The sequence below is a fragment of the Pristis pectinata genome, chromosome 2, assembly GCF_009764475.1.
Source record: "Pristis pectinata isolate sPriPec2 chromosome 2, sPriPec2.1.pri, whole genome shotgun sequence".
Lineage (NCBI taxonomy): Eukaryota > Metazoa > Chordata > Chondrichthyes > Rhinopristiformes > Pristidae > Pristis > Pristis pectinata.
Window position 1 is genome coordinate 95,181,319 of NC_067406.1, and position 15,630 is coordinate 95,196,948.

The 15,630-nt window shown below is 41.1% G+C and overlaps 1 protein-coding gene across 20 annotated transcripts in view; it reads right to left on the reverse strand.

The window, feature by feature from the left end:
- ank2b (ankyrin 2b, neuronal) overlaps window positions 1-15,630 on the reverse strand; it is a 781,056-nt gene that overhangs the window by 6,967 nt on the left and 758,459 nt on the right. For 19 of the 20 annotated variants that reach the window (XM_052010179.1, XM_052010168.1, XM_052010170.1 and 16 more), the window contains 4 exons: window positions 10,876-10,959; window positions 10,383-10,547; window positions 5,620-5,799; window positions 2,714-2,805 (listed from right to left, as the gene is read on the reverse strand). In XM_052010179.1, coding sequence (XP_051866139.1) covers window positions 2,714-2,805; window positions 5,620-5,799; window positions 10,383-10,547; window positions 10,876-10,959 — 521 coding nt within the window. The remainder of the gene's footprint in view (window positions 1-2,713; window positions 2,806-5,619; window positions 5,800-10,382; window positions 10,548-10,875; window positions 10,960-15,630) is intronic. The other variant, XM_052010175.1, reaches the window with a different exon arrangement.

Here is a 15,630-nt window from a genome sequence, read left to right on the forward strand (position 1 = left end):
GTGCAAGGTCATGCATTTTAAGAGATCAAATAGGGGTAGGACATTTATATAAATGCTAGAGAACTAAAAAAAGAAGATCAACAGAGAGACCTGGGGGTCCAAGTCCATAGTTCCCTGAAAGTGGCAACGCAAGTGGTCAAGGTGTTGAAGAAGGCACATGCCATGCTCATGCTTGCCTTCATTGGCTGGAGCATTAAGTGCAAGAGTTGGGACGTCACATTATCACGGTACAAGATGTTGGTGAGACTGTTCCTGAAATATTGTGTGCAGCTCTGGTTGCCATACTATTAGGAAGGATATGATTAAGCTAGAAAGGGTGCAGAAAAGATTCACAAGGATGTTGTCAGGACTGGACAGCTTGAGTTATGAGGAGAGGTGGGATAGGCTGGCACTGTTTTCTCTGGAGCAAAGGAGGCCGACCTTACAGAGGTTTATAAAATCATAAATCTCTGTAAGGTCAGATATAAGGTCAGAGGGGCATAGATATAATGGATTGTCACAGTCTTTTTCCAGGGTAGGGCACAGGTTTAAGGTGAGAGGGGAAAGGTTTAAAGGAGACCTGAGGCGCAAATTTTTCCATACAGAGGGTGATGGGTATGAGCTGCCAGATGAAGTGGTAGAGGTGGGTATTGTAGCGGTTAGCGTAACGCTATTACAGCGCCAGCGACCTGGGTTCAATTCTGGCCACTGTCTGTAAGGAGTCTGTACGTTCTCCCCATGTCTGTGTGGGTTTCCTCCGGGTGCTCTGGTTTCCTCTCACTTTCCAAAGACGTACGGGTTAGGAAGTTGTGGGCATGCTATGTTGGCACCAGACGCGTGGTGACACTTGTGGGCTGCCCCCAGAACACCCTATGTAAAAGATGCATTTCACTGTGTGTTTTGATGTACATGTGACTAATAAAGATATCTTATCTCTTAATTACAATGTTTAAAAGACATTTGGACAGATGCATGGATAAGGAAGGTTTAGTGGGATAAAGGGAAAATGCAGGCAAATACGACTAGCTCAGGAATGCACCTTGGTCAGCATGGATGAGTTGGGCTGAAGGGTCGGTTTCCTTGTGACTCTATGGCAGACACTTAAATAGGCACGCCATTGGAGGACATAGACCTAATGCGGGCATGTGGGATTAGTGTAGATGGGCTAAGAGGTTGGCATGGACATGGTGGGCCCACGAGCCTGTTTCTGTGCTGTACTCTGAGGTAAAATCATGAAGATAACTAAATCCTAGAAATAAGGAATTACCGTAATAAGTGTGAGCATATTAGCAGTTTGAGTGAACATTGGTTGTAAGACTCCCACCATTCCTGGTGTTGAAAATCCATAGTACCAAACTGTTCACAAGAGAACAGTTTAATTGACTGATGAGTGTACTCAGAGAAGCGACAATATCAATCTTTTTAATAAGTAGAAACAAATACATTTGTATATGAAGGGATGCTGCTCTAAGATGTAGTTACCCTGTGTGGAAATACCTTTACTTCATTCCCATAGAATTTCAAAACTCTTTGAGTGAACTCAACAACTGGCTGCAGAAGTTCCTGTGAGTGGTTACGGCTAACACAGGCCAATGGGATTATCTTGAATAGACATCTTGGTTGGCATGGACGAATTGGGCTGAAGGGCCTGTTTCCCTGCTGTAACTAAGTCCAGGCAACATTGTGGTTAATCTCCCTTACACTCTCTCCAGTGAAATCACAGTATTTCAAACAAAATTTGAAACTGAGGAAATAGATGGTAATCAAAAACTTGGTCAGAAAGGCAATTTTAAAGAGGAGAGAGGGTTAGAGAGGTAGACAGTATTTTTGAAGTTTGGGGCCCAGGCAGCTGTTGGAATATTACATTTTACTTTCAGAAGGATAGACTTGGCTGACAAATGACTTACTAGGATGATCCTCGGAATGAAAGGTGTCAGCTATCATTTGTGATAAAATTAAATTATATTTCCTGCATTTGAAGAGATTAAAAGGTGATTTGAATGAGGTATTTAGAAAAACGAAAGTAAGTGCCAGGGTTTACAGAGAACATCTTCCTCTTGTAGGGAATACAAAAACATTTAAAACAAACTTGTTGAAAGAAGATTAGACATGGAAGAAAGAACTGCTTCATAACATAGTATGAGAATATGCCATTGCTTGAGAAGGCTGTTAGTGTAAAATAAATTGATGTGTTCAAAAATTTGTGCTCAGTTAATTGTAAATCATGATGAGTCAATGCCTTCATGGAAATAATGAAGTCCCCCACCACCCCAAAAATAGAAAATTTTGGGTTGCACTATAAACAGCAAACACAGTTATGGTTCATTCAGGACAATAAAGACCTAAGACTTCACACATAGGGAACAATTGACACATTGCATATATACTCATCCCATAAGGTTTCAACGGCAAATTATTCAATACAGTATAACATTGCAATTATTATTTGACAATGACATGTTTTTAGCTGAGTCATGGTGAAATCTCACATCAAGACAACAATATAACTTTGAAACACATAAGCAAGGTTCAGACAGCTCCATGCAACTTCTGTAGAGTCACTCGAATTGACTGTTGGTATACACTGAGCACATTGTGTTAAATGAAAGCACAGACTACCTCTGAAATACTACCTGGCCACACATGGTAAGAAGTGTAGACAGTCCCGACTATATATTAACTGGTTAGTAAGGCTAACGCTGAAGAGATAAGGGCAGTGGAGGGTAAATCAAACCTTTTAATAACAGATCCATCCTCTTTTACAATCTCTCTCTGAACTACATTTGGAATGTGAACCTTTCCTTGGTTCCCTGCGAAACTAAGAGCCTGGGCAAAATGAAAACAGCACAGATATATAAAACAGATATTGATAATGCTGCACTAATTTGAATAAACTGGTAAAAAAACAAAAGTGCACAATCCTCAGAATTGAAAACCTTCTGAAGAAATAAACTGCTGGGAGAACCCAGTGGATCAATCAGCATCTGTGGAGGATCTTGACCCAAAACGTTGACCATCTGTTTGCCTCCATAGATAATGGTCGACCTGCTGAGTTCTTCCAGCAGTTAATATTTTGCTTCTCTGGCACCACTCAATTCTTTCTCCAGTTCCCAATCTCCTGTTTCCCTCCACTGGACGTCCAGCTTTCCCCTCACTGCCTGTGCAGAGCAGTGGCAGTTTGTGGAAGAACCAGTTGTATTGAAGTAACACTTCTGGCCCTCTGGGGAGTTGGGCTGCCCATGTTGCATCACAAACAAAGAGACAATGTGACCAGGGCCACATCAAGCCTCATGTACAACAAAAGATCCTGGAAGCTGTGATGAATCAATGACCTAAACCATTTCTTGTAACCATAGATACTGCACAAAAAGATTTTAAATATGTAAATGAGGAAAAAGAAAATATGAGATCTGCTCGCAACCTATTCCCGAAATCTGGCCATTGTTTGAAAACAATGCAGTCCTCAAAGTGGGTGTAATTCCCTTCAGAGGTCAACTCTAAAGGCAGCTTTCCTGGTCATTAAAGAAAACACAAAAAAAAACAGAGCATTTTTAAAAAATGGTCAGCTGCTCACACTATCCTCCCAGAGGATGAACATTTCCCAAATCCCCTAAATCAGGAAGTTGAATACAGTTCCTCCCTGCCCACCATCAATAACCAGGGTACTTTGCCACATCAGCTTTACCAAGTAATTCATCAGGTTCACAAATATGTTCCTGACTCAGACAAGAGTAAAATCTATGTGGGAGGCCAGAGCAAGGATGGTAATTCAAGGAATCCTCTTGTCCATCATGTACCTGCTCTTGAAAAGACCTAGATGGCAAGTGAATGAATGGCGGCTTATTGTAGTAAAGTAGTGGAATAAGGTGCAAAAAGGAATGGAGCAGTTATATAGGACTGGAGAGGGGAACTAGATGGAGCAGAGTAAGAGAGACTTGGAGAGATTAAAATCAGGTCTGTGATGCCTGTATGTGTGGTTAATGAGGCAGGTGAGATGCAAGTAAAATAGCCACATGGGAATATGTCAATGTTGCAGAAACTGAAACAAATGCTCAAGCAAATGGACAGGCCATTGACTATTCAATAATACAATATGTTCAGAAAATAAAGAAATGGAAGAAAAATGAGCTGGGGTGGCAATATTAATTAAAGAGGTTTTTATTGTGTTGAAGATAGGAATGCCCTCAAATACGTGGATAGGAAATAGGTTTAAGGAAAGAAAGTGAAGAACAGTAATAAATAGCATATGTAAATTAGTGCAGAGAAGTGTGAAGTGATACACCTTGGCAGAAAGAATCAGAAGAGACAAAAGGCACTAAATGGCACAGTTTTAAAGGACATACAGGAACAGAAGGAGCTTTGTATTTTTGTGCACAAATCCTTGGAAGTGGTAATGTGTGTGCTTAGGGACTGCTTAGTGAAACACATACTCCTGGAATGTATTAAAATTAGCATGGAGTACAAAAGCACTGGAAACATTGGCTGAGACACAACAAAGCTATTGTACCCAATTTTGGTTACCTGGCTTTAGTGAGCATGTGAAAATATTTACTTGAATGGTGTCAGGGATGAGTTATTTCAACTAAAATGTTAGACTAAAGAAGTTGGGGTTGTTCTCCTTGGAGCAAAGAGAATTGAGAGGTGATTTGAAATGTACAAAATTGGTTTAGGTTGATTAATAGAAACTTTATCTTAATGGATAGGTCAAGGACTAAGGAGTGCAGATTTAAACGTTTGGGCAAAGGATACAAGGAGGATCTGTGGAAATACTCTTTTATTCAGGGGGGTGGGTGATGTCAGTGGGGGTACTGTCCTCAAGGACTTAGGCAAAGGATTCGGGGTGGCAATCAGGCAAGTGGCCATGGGAAAGGTGGGGGGGGGGGTAGTGGGGTGGTGGAAGATGGAGGAAGTTGCCATGCAGGATGCTGGTTCTTTTAGTGTGGGGAGTCAGCCTACTGGAGGAGTCTTGGAAAGATGGGATCATCAGAGTATCAGGGATCTTTCAAAAATTGGAGGGTCTGGGGAAGTCAGGAGGAACTGAGGAATCTTGAAGGTTTAGGGTGGGAGGGAGTGGGGTGTGGTTGGAGGATCAGAAGTTTACAGCCTGGGCCATGGATGATGCAAGGAGAGATTGGAAATTGAATTAGTTGCACATGGGTTAATGTGCTGGGAACTGGGTTCTCCTCAAAGCCTATTTTCCCATTTGCTATGTATAGCCAGTAAACTTTGTCCTTTAGTTTGATAGAGGGCTCAGTGAGAAATGGATGCACCCCAATAGCAACAGATTCTCAAGCTGAAAATAACTTATTCAATCATACCAGTTAGGAGCAGGAGTAGGCCCTTTGGACACACCATTTAATAAGATTAGAGCTAATCTGATGATAACTTCAATTGCATTTCCAACTACCCACACTAAACTTACACCTCCTCCATTATCAAATATTCCACAAAAATATGTGAAGATACATTTATTCTTATTTTCTGTTCCTGCCCATTAAACAATTTTCTCACCAATCACCGTTATTTTGTGCATTCCTTACTACATTGTATGTCTAATACATACAACAGAAGATAAATTACTCCTCCCAAGATTCTACTTGGAATAAAAAAAACTCCACTGAGGATTTTAAAATATCATACCATATTAAAATCATCTTTGGCTGTTGGAAGGTCAGAGGCCAGCTTGGGGTCTCCAAGGTGTTTCTCCATTCTGTCTCCATGGACGACTGTTGTCTTGATGACCCTGCTGACTTTCCGGCCCTCAACATGCTCTGACTGAAATTCAGAGCCAGAGGCCACTTGTGGTTCTGAAAATGTCATCTGTGCATACACAAAAGTGAATTTGTAGTGTTAATTACTCTGTATATTCATAAGTAGAATAATATCCAGAAACATTTATAGGAAAGACCAGTGGATCTTCTATCACTTGAAAAAAGAAAGGAAAATGCTGGGAATGAATGACACAACAATCAGTAAAGCAGAATACCTAGCCCTGATTTTAATGGGACACAGAGGCAGAGTCATAGATAAAGTCATCAAGTTATTCTGGTCGCCTCATTACAGGAAGGATGTGTAAGTGTTGGAAAGGGTGCAGAGGAGATTTACCAGGATGTTGCCTGGTTTAGAGAGTATGCATTATGAGGAGCGACTAAGGGAGCTAGGGCTTTACTCTTTGGAGAGAAGGAAGATGAGAGGAGACATGATAGAGGTATACAAAATATTAAGAGGAATAGATAGAGTGGACAGCCAGCGCCTCTTTCCCAGGGCACCAATGCTCAATACAAGAGGGCATGGCTTTAAAGTAATGGGTGGGAAGTTCAAGGGAGATATCAGAGGGAGGTTTTTTACCCAGAGAGTGGTTGGGGCATGGAATGTGCTGCCTGGGGTGGTGGTGGAGGCAGGTACATTGGTCAAATTCAAGAGATTGCTAGATAAGCATATGGAGGAATTTAAAATAGAGGGATATGTGGGGGGAAGGGGTTTGATAGTTTTAGGCGAGGTTTAAAGGTCGGCACAACATTGTGGGCCGAAGGGCCTGTATTGTGCTGTACTTTCTATGATTCTATGATATACTGTACGAAAACAGGCCCTTTGGCCCAACTCGTCCATGGTGACCAATATGTCTTTCTGAGCTTGCCCCATTTGGCTGCAATTAGCCCATATCTCTCTAAACCTTTCCTATTCCTGTACCTATCCAAATGTCTTTTAAAAGTTGTAATTGTCCCCGCCCCTACCACCTCCTCTGGCAACGTTCTACATACCCACCACCATCTGTGTGAAAAATCTTTTCCCTCTCACCTTAAACATATGGCCTCCTGTTCTAGACTCCCCTAGCCTGGGAAAAAGACTGTGAAAATCTATCTTATCTATGCCCCTCATGATTTTATAATTACAGGAGCAAAGATGTAGGGCCACCTCTTCAAAAAACTCAATCAAATTTGTAAGACACAATTTCCCCACGCACAAACCATGCTATTGTTAATCAGTTATTCCCTTTCCAAATGCAGTTAGATCCTGCCCTTCAGAATCCCCTCCAGTATCTTTCCCACCACTGATGTCAGGCTCACTGGCCTTTAGTTCCCTGGCTTGTCTTTGCAGCTGTTCTTAAATGAAGGTGCAACATTTGCCAACTTCCAGTCTTCTGCTACCCAACCCGCGGCTAAGGAAGATACAAGAGTCTCAGCCAAGACCCTAGCAATCTCTTCCCTAGCTTCCTACAATGTCCTACGATATACTTGGTCAGGCCCTTGGGATTTATTCACCTTTATGCACCTCAACACCACCAACATCTCTTTTGCAATAACGATATGTTTCAAAACATCACTTTCTTTTCCCTGAATTCCTTAGCTTCCATGGTAAATACTGATGAGAAATATTCATTTAAGACTTTGTCCATTTCCATTGGCTGCACACATAGACCCTAAGGGAACCTATCTCTCCCCAGTTACCCTTTTGTTCTTAATATATTTAGAGAATCTCTTAGAATTCTCCTTTACCTTATCTGACAAGGATGTTTCATATCCTCTTTTTGCCTTCCCGATTTCCTTGTTGTGTACTATTACATCCCTTATACTCTGGGATTCTCTTGATCCCAGCTACCTATACCTGACATATGCCTCCTTCTTTTTCCTCAATATCCCTCATCAGCCAGAGTTCCCTTATCCTGCCTGCCTTGCCCTTCATTCCAACAGGAACATGTTGGTCTGAATTTTCCCTATCTCACTTAAAAAAGTCTCCCACTTTCCAGGCATCCCTTTACCTGCACACAGCTTCTTCCAACCAACCTTTTCAAGTCCCAGTCATATCCATAAAGATTAGCCTTACCCCAATTTGAACTTTAACTTGTGGACCAGTCCTAAATCATTTTATAACTATCTTAAAACTAATAGAATTTTGGTCACTAGTCCCAAAGTGCTCTCCCACCAATGCGTCAGCCATTTGTCCAGCATCATTTCCCAATAGGAGGTTCCCTCTTTAGTAGGACCATCTACATATTGATTGTGAAAACCTTCCTGGGCACACTTAACAAATTCTGCGTCCTTAGCACTACGTCTGTCCCAATCAAAATGAGGAAAGTTAAAATCACCTACTCTTGTAACCCTGTTCTTCTTACAGCTATCTGCAATTTCCTTACATATTTACTCCTGTAATTCCTGCTGACCTTTGGGGGGCCTATAGTACAATCTCATCAAAGTGATCACCCGCTTCTCATTTCTAAGTTCTACCCATATAGCATCACTGGACAATCGCCAGGAATACCCTCTCTGAGTACTACTGTGATGTTCTCCTGAATCAAAAACACATCTCCCCCTCCTACCTCACCCTCACCTCTACCACACCTATAGCTTCTGTCCCCTGGATGCAAGAGGAACTAATGACATTTCTCTGCTTGGCAGTGGCACAGACCCGATGGGATGAATGACCTCCTTCTGTGTGGTAATAAAAAAGGCATTGATTTGATGGCACAGAAACCTAGCTATTAAGTGCCAATAATTACACTTGCTGAACAGACCAAAACCACTGTGATCCACTACTTACTCTACGAGCAGAAATTCAGGATTGCAGATCAGTGGTGATCGTAGCAAAAGTTGGGGGCAAGGAAAGCTAATGCTCAAGGAGATTGCCTTCAGAAAAGCTTCTGTTCAAATGTGTGGAATATATCCTCTCCCTACAAATCATTCTTTGTGGCAAAATAGGTCAATTAAAAGGGCATTGCAATTATTCAGAACATAAGGGCAGTTGCAGTTGGAATCGTCTGCTTCTTAAAGTTTCAGGGCCAATGTGCCTGGTCAAATTTCTAAGCTGTGCAACTCAAATGTATCATCCTCGAATAATAGATTTATACAGCATGGAAACAGGTCCTTCAGTCCATCTTGTCCATGCCAACCTACCTAAGCTAGTCCCATTTACCTGCGTTTGGCCCATATCCCTCCAAGCCATTCCTATCCATATACCTGTCCAAATGTCTTTTAAATAGTGTAATTGTAGTCACCACTACCTCGGGCAGCTCGTCCCATATACCCACCGCCATCTTTGTGTAAAATCCTCTGGATTTTGCTTAACATTTCAATTAATTGTTTGCTGTCTATGCTTTGAAGCCTAGATGGAAGCAGTCATTTTGATGCCTTCCCAAGTTGAGAAAAATCTCCAGAACATACGGAAAACACCTGTTAGGCTGCAATTGTGTGCAATTCTGGTCGGCACTCTGTTGTAAGCTTGTGATTGTACTGAAGTGAGTGCAGAGAAGTTTAACCAGGATGTTGCCTGGATTGGAGGATTTAGAAATGGGGAGAGATTGGACAGACTGGACTTGTTTTTCCTGGAGAGAAGGGGGCTGGGGGGTGGGGGGGTGGTGGGTGATGATAGAAGTTTAAGAAATTATGAGAGGCATAGATAAGGTAGGCAGTCAAAATCTTTTTCCCATGGGAGGGGAATCAGAAACAAGGGGGTAATGGTTTAAGGTGAGAGGGAGCAATTTTATAGGGGATCTGAAGGTTAAGTTGTTTTACAGAGAGTGGTTGACATCTAGAATGCACTGCCAGAGAAGCCGGTCAAATCTGATTCAATTATTACGCTTAGAAAGCATTTGGACAGACACTTAGATAAGCAAGGTGTAGAAGGATGCAGTCCTAATTCAGGCAAATGGGATCAATGTAGATGGGCAGAAAGGTTGGAATGGACGTGGGGGGGGGGTGGGGTGTACAACTCTATGACTCTCTAGACGACAAAACCATGAAAACAAAATTTAGAATTGAGGAATTTCAGTTCAACCACATTACAAATCAGCAGGTACACATATATACCATGGGTGAAAGGAAGAACGGTCTCCTCGAAGGGAGTGGGTTGAGACATTGCACCAGCGAAAGGCAACGAAATGAACCCTGTCCTGAATCAGTGCTTCATGTTTCCAGTAGAAGACACTCAATAGTGAAGAGTGGAAAAAACGGCTGATTGATATTCTTTCGCCAGAACAGCCATAGATTCCATACTGCTGCCTTGGCTGATCAGGTTCTGCACTTTGTTTCATTGAATCCTACATTAAAAAAATTCACCAATGTTTCTTTCTTCAATTCTGATGAAGGCTCTCGACCTTTTTTATTAAGTGCTAACAATTATACTTTGCATTTGCAACATTTTTGCTTTTAGTATCTTTGGATTCTGGGTTAGACACTGTGTGCACGGAAGGGCTTTGATTTGTTGGCTCCTAGATGGTCCATGTATCTTTTGAGATAAACAGTTTGCCTCAGGTGTAGACAAACAATACACTAACCATGATTGGGATTATTCAGGGACCTTAAAAGATACATGTGCCACTTGCCCCCAAACATTGCAGGTGTACTTAAAAAAAAAGTAATAATTAATTTAAGAAAGTAGAAACCATGTGAAAAGCAACTTAAGCTGACCTCTGTGTGTTCACTGTCACTTTTTAGTACAGTCCGCTTTAACACTTTTGAATATCCATCGCCATGTTCAACTCTAATCGGTTCTTGCTCTGCTCCTTGCATTACTACTTCCTCCTTTTCAGTGCCATCAGGTGAAACTAAGCGTCTAATAATCTTCCTGGTAACCTTTAGGAAAAAAATGAGTAAATAAATGTTTTTTTAAAAAATCACTCGCATACGTACAATCATTTCATCTAGTTTTCTTACATTCCCAGTTCTGGTGAAGTCATCAACCAACAAAGTTAACACTGCTCTCTCCAAGATGCTGTCTGACCAGCTGAGTACTTCCAGCATTTTTCTGCTTTTATATCATTTCTCCTTATACTACCTCGACTATCTTTAGCAATGTAATAAGTTGCAATGAATAAGGACGTCTATACAGTATATCAAAGCTGGACTCTGTAGCCAAATGAAAAACATTGGAATGTTACAAAAAGATTAATCACTGCAATACCTTTTTCACAATAGTATTTCCATGTTCATCTGTATATTGTTCTTCTGTGACTGACTCCGGTAGGATATCAGGCATATCATCAGCCTGGAAATTAACAAAGACCTATGAATTCCAAATAGTGAAGTTTCTGCTGTGCAATTGATACTCAAATGCAAATGACCCTAGTTTTCACAATTGAATTTGTTAATTGTGAATTCATTCATCTGCAATTCACTGAAAGTAAAATCTTTGAATTGATATAATTGGGTGGCATTTCTGAACACTTAATTTTTCTTGCATTAAAGATAATCCTCGATATCCTTGAGTCAGAAACTTGTGCAGTTTTAATAATACAGGTGATTACTGGCTTTTCACAAAAAATGGCTCTTGTACCAAACCTGTCTTATCCACATAATATTAGTTAATGAACATGATTAAAATAACTACACTGAAGCATTTCGTAGATTATTGATGTTGTGGATAATTTTTACAGTTCATTAGGTATCCTTTAATATTTAAATTGCTTTGAAAGGACTCTATTTTTAATACACACATTAATTTTAAGAGCCTCCTCAGGGGCCTGCAAATGGGCACAGCACGTGGAAACTAGCACAAAAAATTTCAGGAACTTGATTTGCATTCCATGTAATGTGTGCTTAAAATTCTTCTATCTTTCCATTGGATTGAGTAAATTGTGCTGGAGAAACAGCACTTCCAATCAAAATTCCAGGTCAAGTGGAAATGAGGGAATTTAAAAGCCTTCAGTATATTTTTGTAGTTATATCTAGACTCTTTCCTGTAGAACTGAAAACCAGAGACCTCCTCTGATATTTTACATGCCTGGCCCTGATTGTATATCTAATTCTTTTTCTGTTGCAAGCATTTCTGAGATTTCTCATGGCACTTTGCATTGTGTGATTCTGTCCAATGTTAACTACTACCATTCATATATCATTGAAATGGTAAGCTAAGTTCTCTTTGTCATTAAAGTGGATTTCTGGAATAATAAATGGAGTCTCACAAAATCTTTTTCTATAATTTTGTAATTTTTCCCAGTATAATTGTGAACTCAGCGATTACTGCTGTCCAATGGAAAACTGCCGGACTGATTGGTGTGCAATTTACACTTCCCCAATAAATGGAGATGTCTAATTTACAAGATATTTTCTTGCAATCTACTTAGAAGTGAACAAAATACCCTGAATATGGCAAACTGCTCAAATTTCAAACATGTGCTTTTAGCTTTGAGTTCAATCCACTAGCAATGCAGGCAGTAATGCAATTATTGCTAATAATCAATGTTCTTACATCATAGATCCAATATGCATTGTCAGAGTGGTCTCAAGGTTAGGGCTGAGTTTACACAGGGTGGTCAAAGGCACTGTTTGGAGAGGGCAGTTTTGAGAGTAGTTCTAAAAGATATAGAGTGGCTGTACAAAACACAGGGGATAAATAAGAGAATTCCAGAGGCAAAGAATATGAAGGTTGAATGCTCTACCACTGGTGGCAGTGACAACAAGGTGTGAGCTTCAACAGACTGTAACTTTGAGTGCTGGATATGGCTTTAGACATAATGCTGGAAAGGTGTGCAGACATAGAATGAGACAAATCATAACTGATTTGAATTTCTTGCCCTCATCAATGCACTGAGTGCTGAAGAGCTAGTGAAGACTTGCTATAAGAGTTAGCTGAAAAGCTCATGTATGGTATAACGTAAGCCATGGGATCTCGAACAAGGTTGGATTTGTGCAGGATTAAGTTAAAGTGGTTGTGAAGGAAAGTCCTGTCATTGCAAAATCTGGAGATGAAGACACAGATGTGAGCTTCAGAAACATTAATGGTGACATGGGGAAGGGGAGTTAAAACAGGCCGTCTTCATTTTGGAGTAAGCCCTTTGCTTACCAATATTTTAGCTACTTCTCAATCCCAAACAAATGATCTGAAATGGTAGAAGCCACAAAAACTAACAAAGTAGCTTTCAATGGGACAAGAAATGGTAACAATGTACAAAACAACAGAATAATAATGACATATATTCCCTTCAGTGTTTTTTAAAGCAAAACTTATAGCTGAATGAAAAATAATTCCCTATATCATATATAATTGAGCCTACATTTTTTTGGTGGGGGGGGGGCAACTAATCTTAGCAAAGTATATTTGGGAGAAATTAGGAGTTAATGTTATTTTGTTTGATAATCTTTGAAAAGCTCATGACAAGTCTGAAGCCAAACACTCCTAGTATGAAGTGCATAACAGGAAAATTGTGGATCTTCTTCCATTGAACATTGGCCTCGAATTTAGTGAAAAAAAATCACGGCCTTGTTCTGAGTGGAACTAGAATTTTTCCCATATCCCACACTTCTTCTCTCATCCCCTCTCCTTACCTTGTCCTCACTTTCCATCCCATCAACCTCTACATTCAACAGATCATTCTCTGTAACGTCTGCCACCTTCAATGCAATACCACTATCATATACATTTTCTCTTCCTTTCCTTTCAGCATTCCAAAGGGACTGTTTGCTGTAACTCCCTGGTACATTCTTCTTTCTCCAGCAACATCCATGCCGATCTCACAGCACCTTTCCATGCAAATACCTGCCCTTTTCACTCTTCCTGTCCCACAATCCATGGGCCCAGGTGAAGCAGCGATTCACATGTCCTGAGTCCAATTTATGTACTACATTCAATGCTCACGACATGCTTTCTTCTACACTGGAGAACCTATATCCAGATCTGGTGATCGCTTTGCAGAACAACTTATTCATTTTCATGTTGCCCTAATTCTCTATCTCACTCTCATTCTGAAACCTTACACTGTTCCGATGATCTCCAATGTTAGATAGAGGAACAGTATCTCATATTTATTGGTGTGTTGCAACCCTCAGGACATTATATTGAATTCATCAATCTCAGCTAACCAGACTTCTCAGTATCATTACTGGCCAGTTATGATAAATAGTTAGCAATCTATAACATTAACACTCTTTTCCTCTTTCCGCAAGATGCTGCCTGAACTGATGTGTATTTCTAACATTCTCTTTTTCATTTCCAATTTTCAACATTTGTAGTGTTTTGTGTCTCAGTTTGAGCATTGTTGTTTCTCCCTTTTCCTGTTTTCATTATTCTTCGTCTAATTAAATCTCCTCCAAACAGATCAACTGTGATTAACAAATCTTCACCACCTTCTCTCTTAGCCACTACCACCAGTCTCCCTGTCTCTGTCTCTGAAATGGTTGACCTTTACTCTCTCTACCCCTCCTCTTAATCTGCAATTTATTTCCAACTTGATTTTTAAGTGTTCCTGGTTTTGATGAAAGGCCCTGTAGCTCAGATGGGTAGGGAAGGAGTGAGGAGGGCACTAGTGATAGGGGACTCTATAGTTAGGTGGGCAGACATGTGGTTCTGTGGACGCAGGAAAGAAACTCGGAAGGTAGTTTGCCTCCCAGGTGTCAGGGTCCGGGATGTTTCAGATTGCATCCAAGATATCCTGAAGGGGGAGGGAGAACAGCCAGAGATCGTGGTACATATTGGTACCAACGACATTGGTAGGGAAAGGAATGAGGTCCTGAAAAGAGACTTATAGAGAATTAGGAAGGAAGTTGAGAAGCAGGACCTCAAAGGTAGTAATTTCTGGATTACTGCCTGTGCTAAGCGACAGTGCGTATAGGAACAGATTAAGGAGGAGGTTAAATGCGTGGTTGAGGGATTGGAGTAAGGAGCAGGGATTCAGTTTTCTGGATCATTGGGGCCTCTTTTGGGGCAGGTATGACCTGTTCAAAGAGGACGGGTTGCATTTGAATCCCAGGGGGACCAACATACTGGCGGGGAGGTTTGCTAAGGCTACTAGGGGGAGCTTAAACTAGAATTGTTGGGGGGTGGGATCTGTACTGGAGAGACTGGGGAAGAGGTGTTTGGCTCTCAAAGAGGAAGCTAGGAGTAAGTACCATAGGCAGGTGATAGAGAAGGGACGTGTTCAGACAGGCTTGAGATGTGTCTATTTTAACGTAAGAAGTATTATGAACAAGGCAGATGAGCTTAGAGCTTGGATCGATACTTGGAGCTATGATTGTGGTGGCCATTACGGAGACTTGGGTGGCTCCGGGGCTGGAATGGTTGATTCAAATGCCGGGTTTTAGATGCTTCAGGAAGGACAGGGAGGGAGGCAAGAGAGGTGGGGGAGTGGCACTGTTGATCAGAGATAGTGTCACGGCTGCGGAAAAGGTGGACGTTGTGGAGGGACTGTCTACGGAGTCACTGTGGGTGGAGGTTAGGAACAGGAGGGGGTCGATAATTTTACTGGGTGTTTTTTATAGGCCGCCCAATAGTGACAGGGTTATTGAGGAGCAGGTAGGGAAGCAGATCCTAGAAAAGTGTGAGAATAACAGAATTGTTGTGATGGGAGATTTTAATTTCCCAAACATCGACTGGCATCTCCAGACAGTGAGGGGTTTAGATGGGGTGGAGTTTGTTAGGTGTGTTCAGGAAGGGTTCTTAACACAGTATGTAGATAGACCTACAAGAAGAGAGGCTGTGCTTGATTTGATATTGGGTAATGAACCTGGTCAGGTGTCAGATCTCTCAGTGGGTGAACATTTTGGTGATAGTGATCATAATTCTATCTCCTTTACGTTAGCACTGGAGAAAGATAGGAACAGAGACTAGAAAGGTGTTTACTTGGAGTAAAGGGAATTATGAGGCTCTCAGGCAGGAAATTGGAAGATTAAATTGGGAACAGATGTTCTCTGGGAAAAGTATGGAAGATATGTGGCAAATATT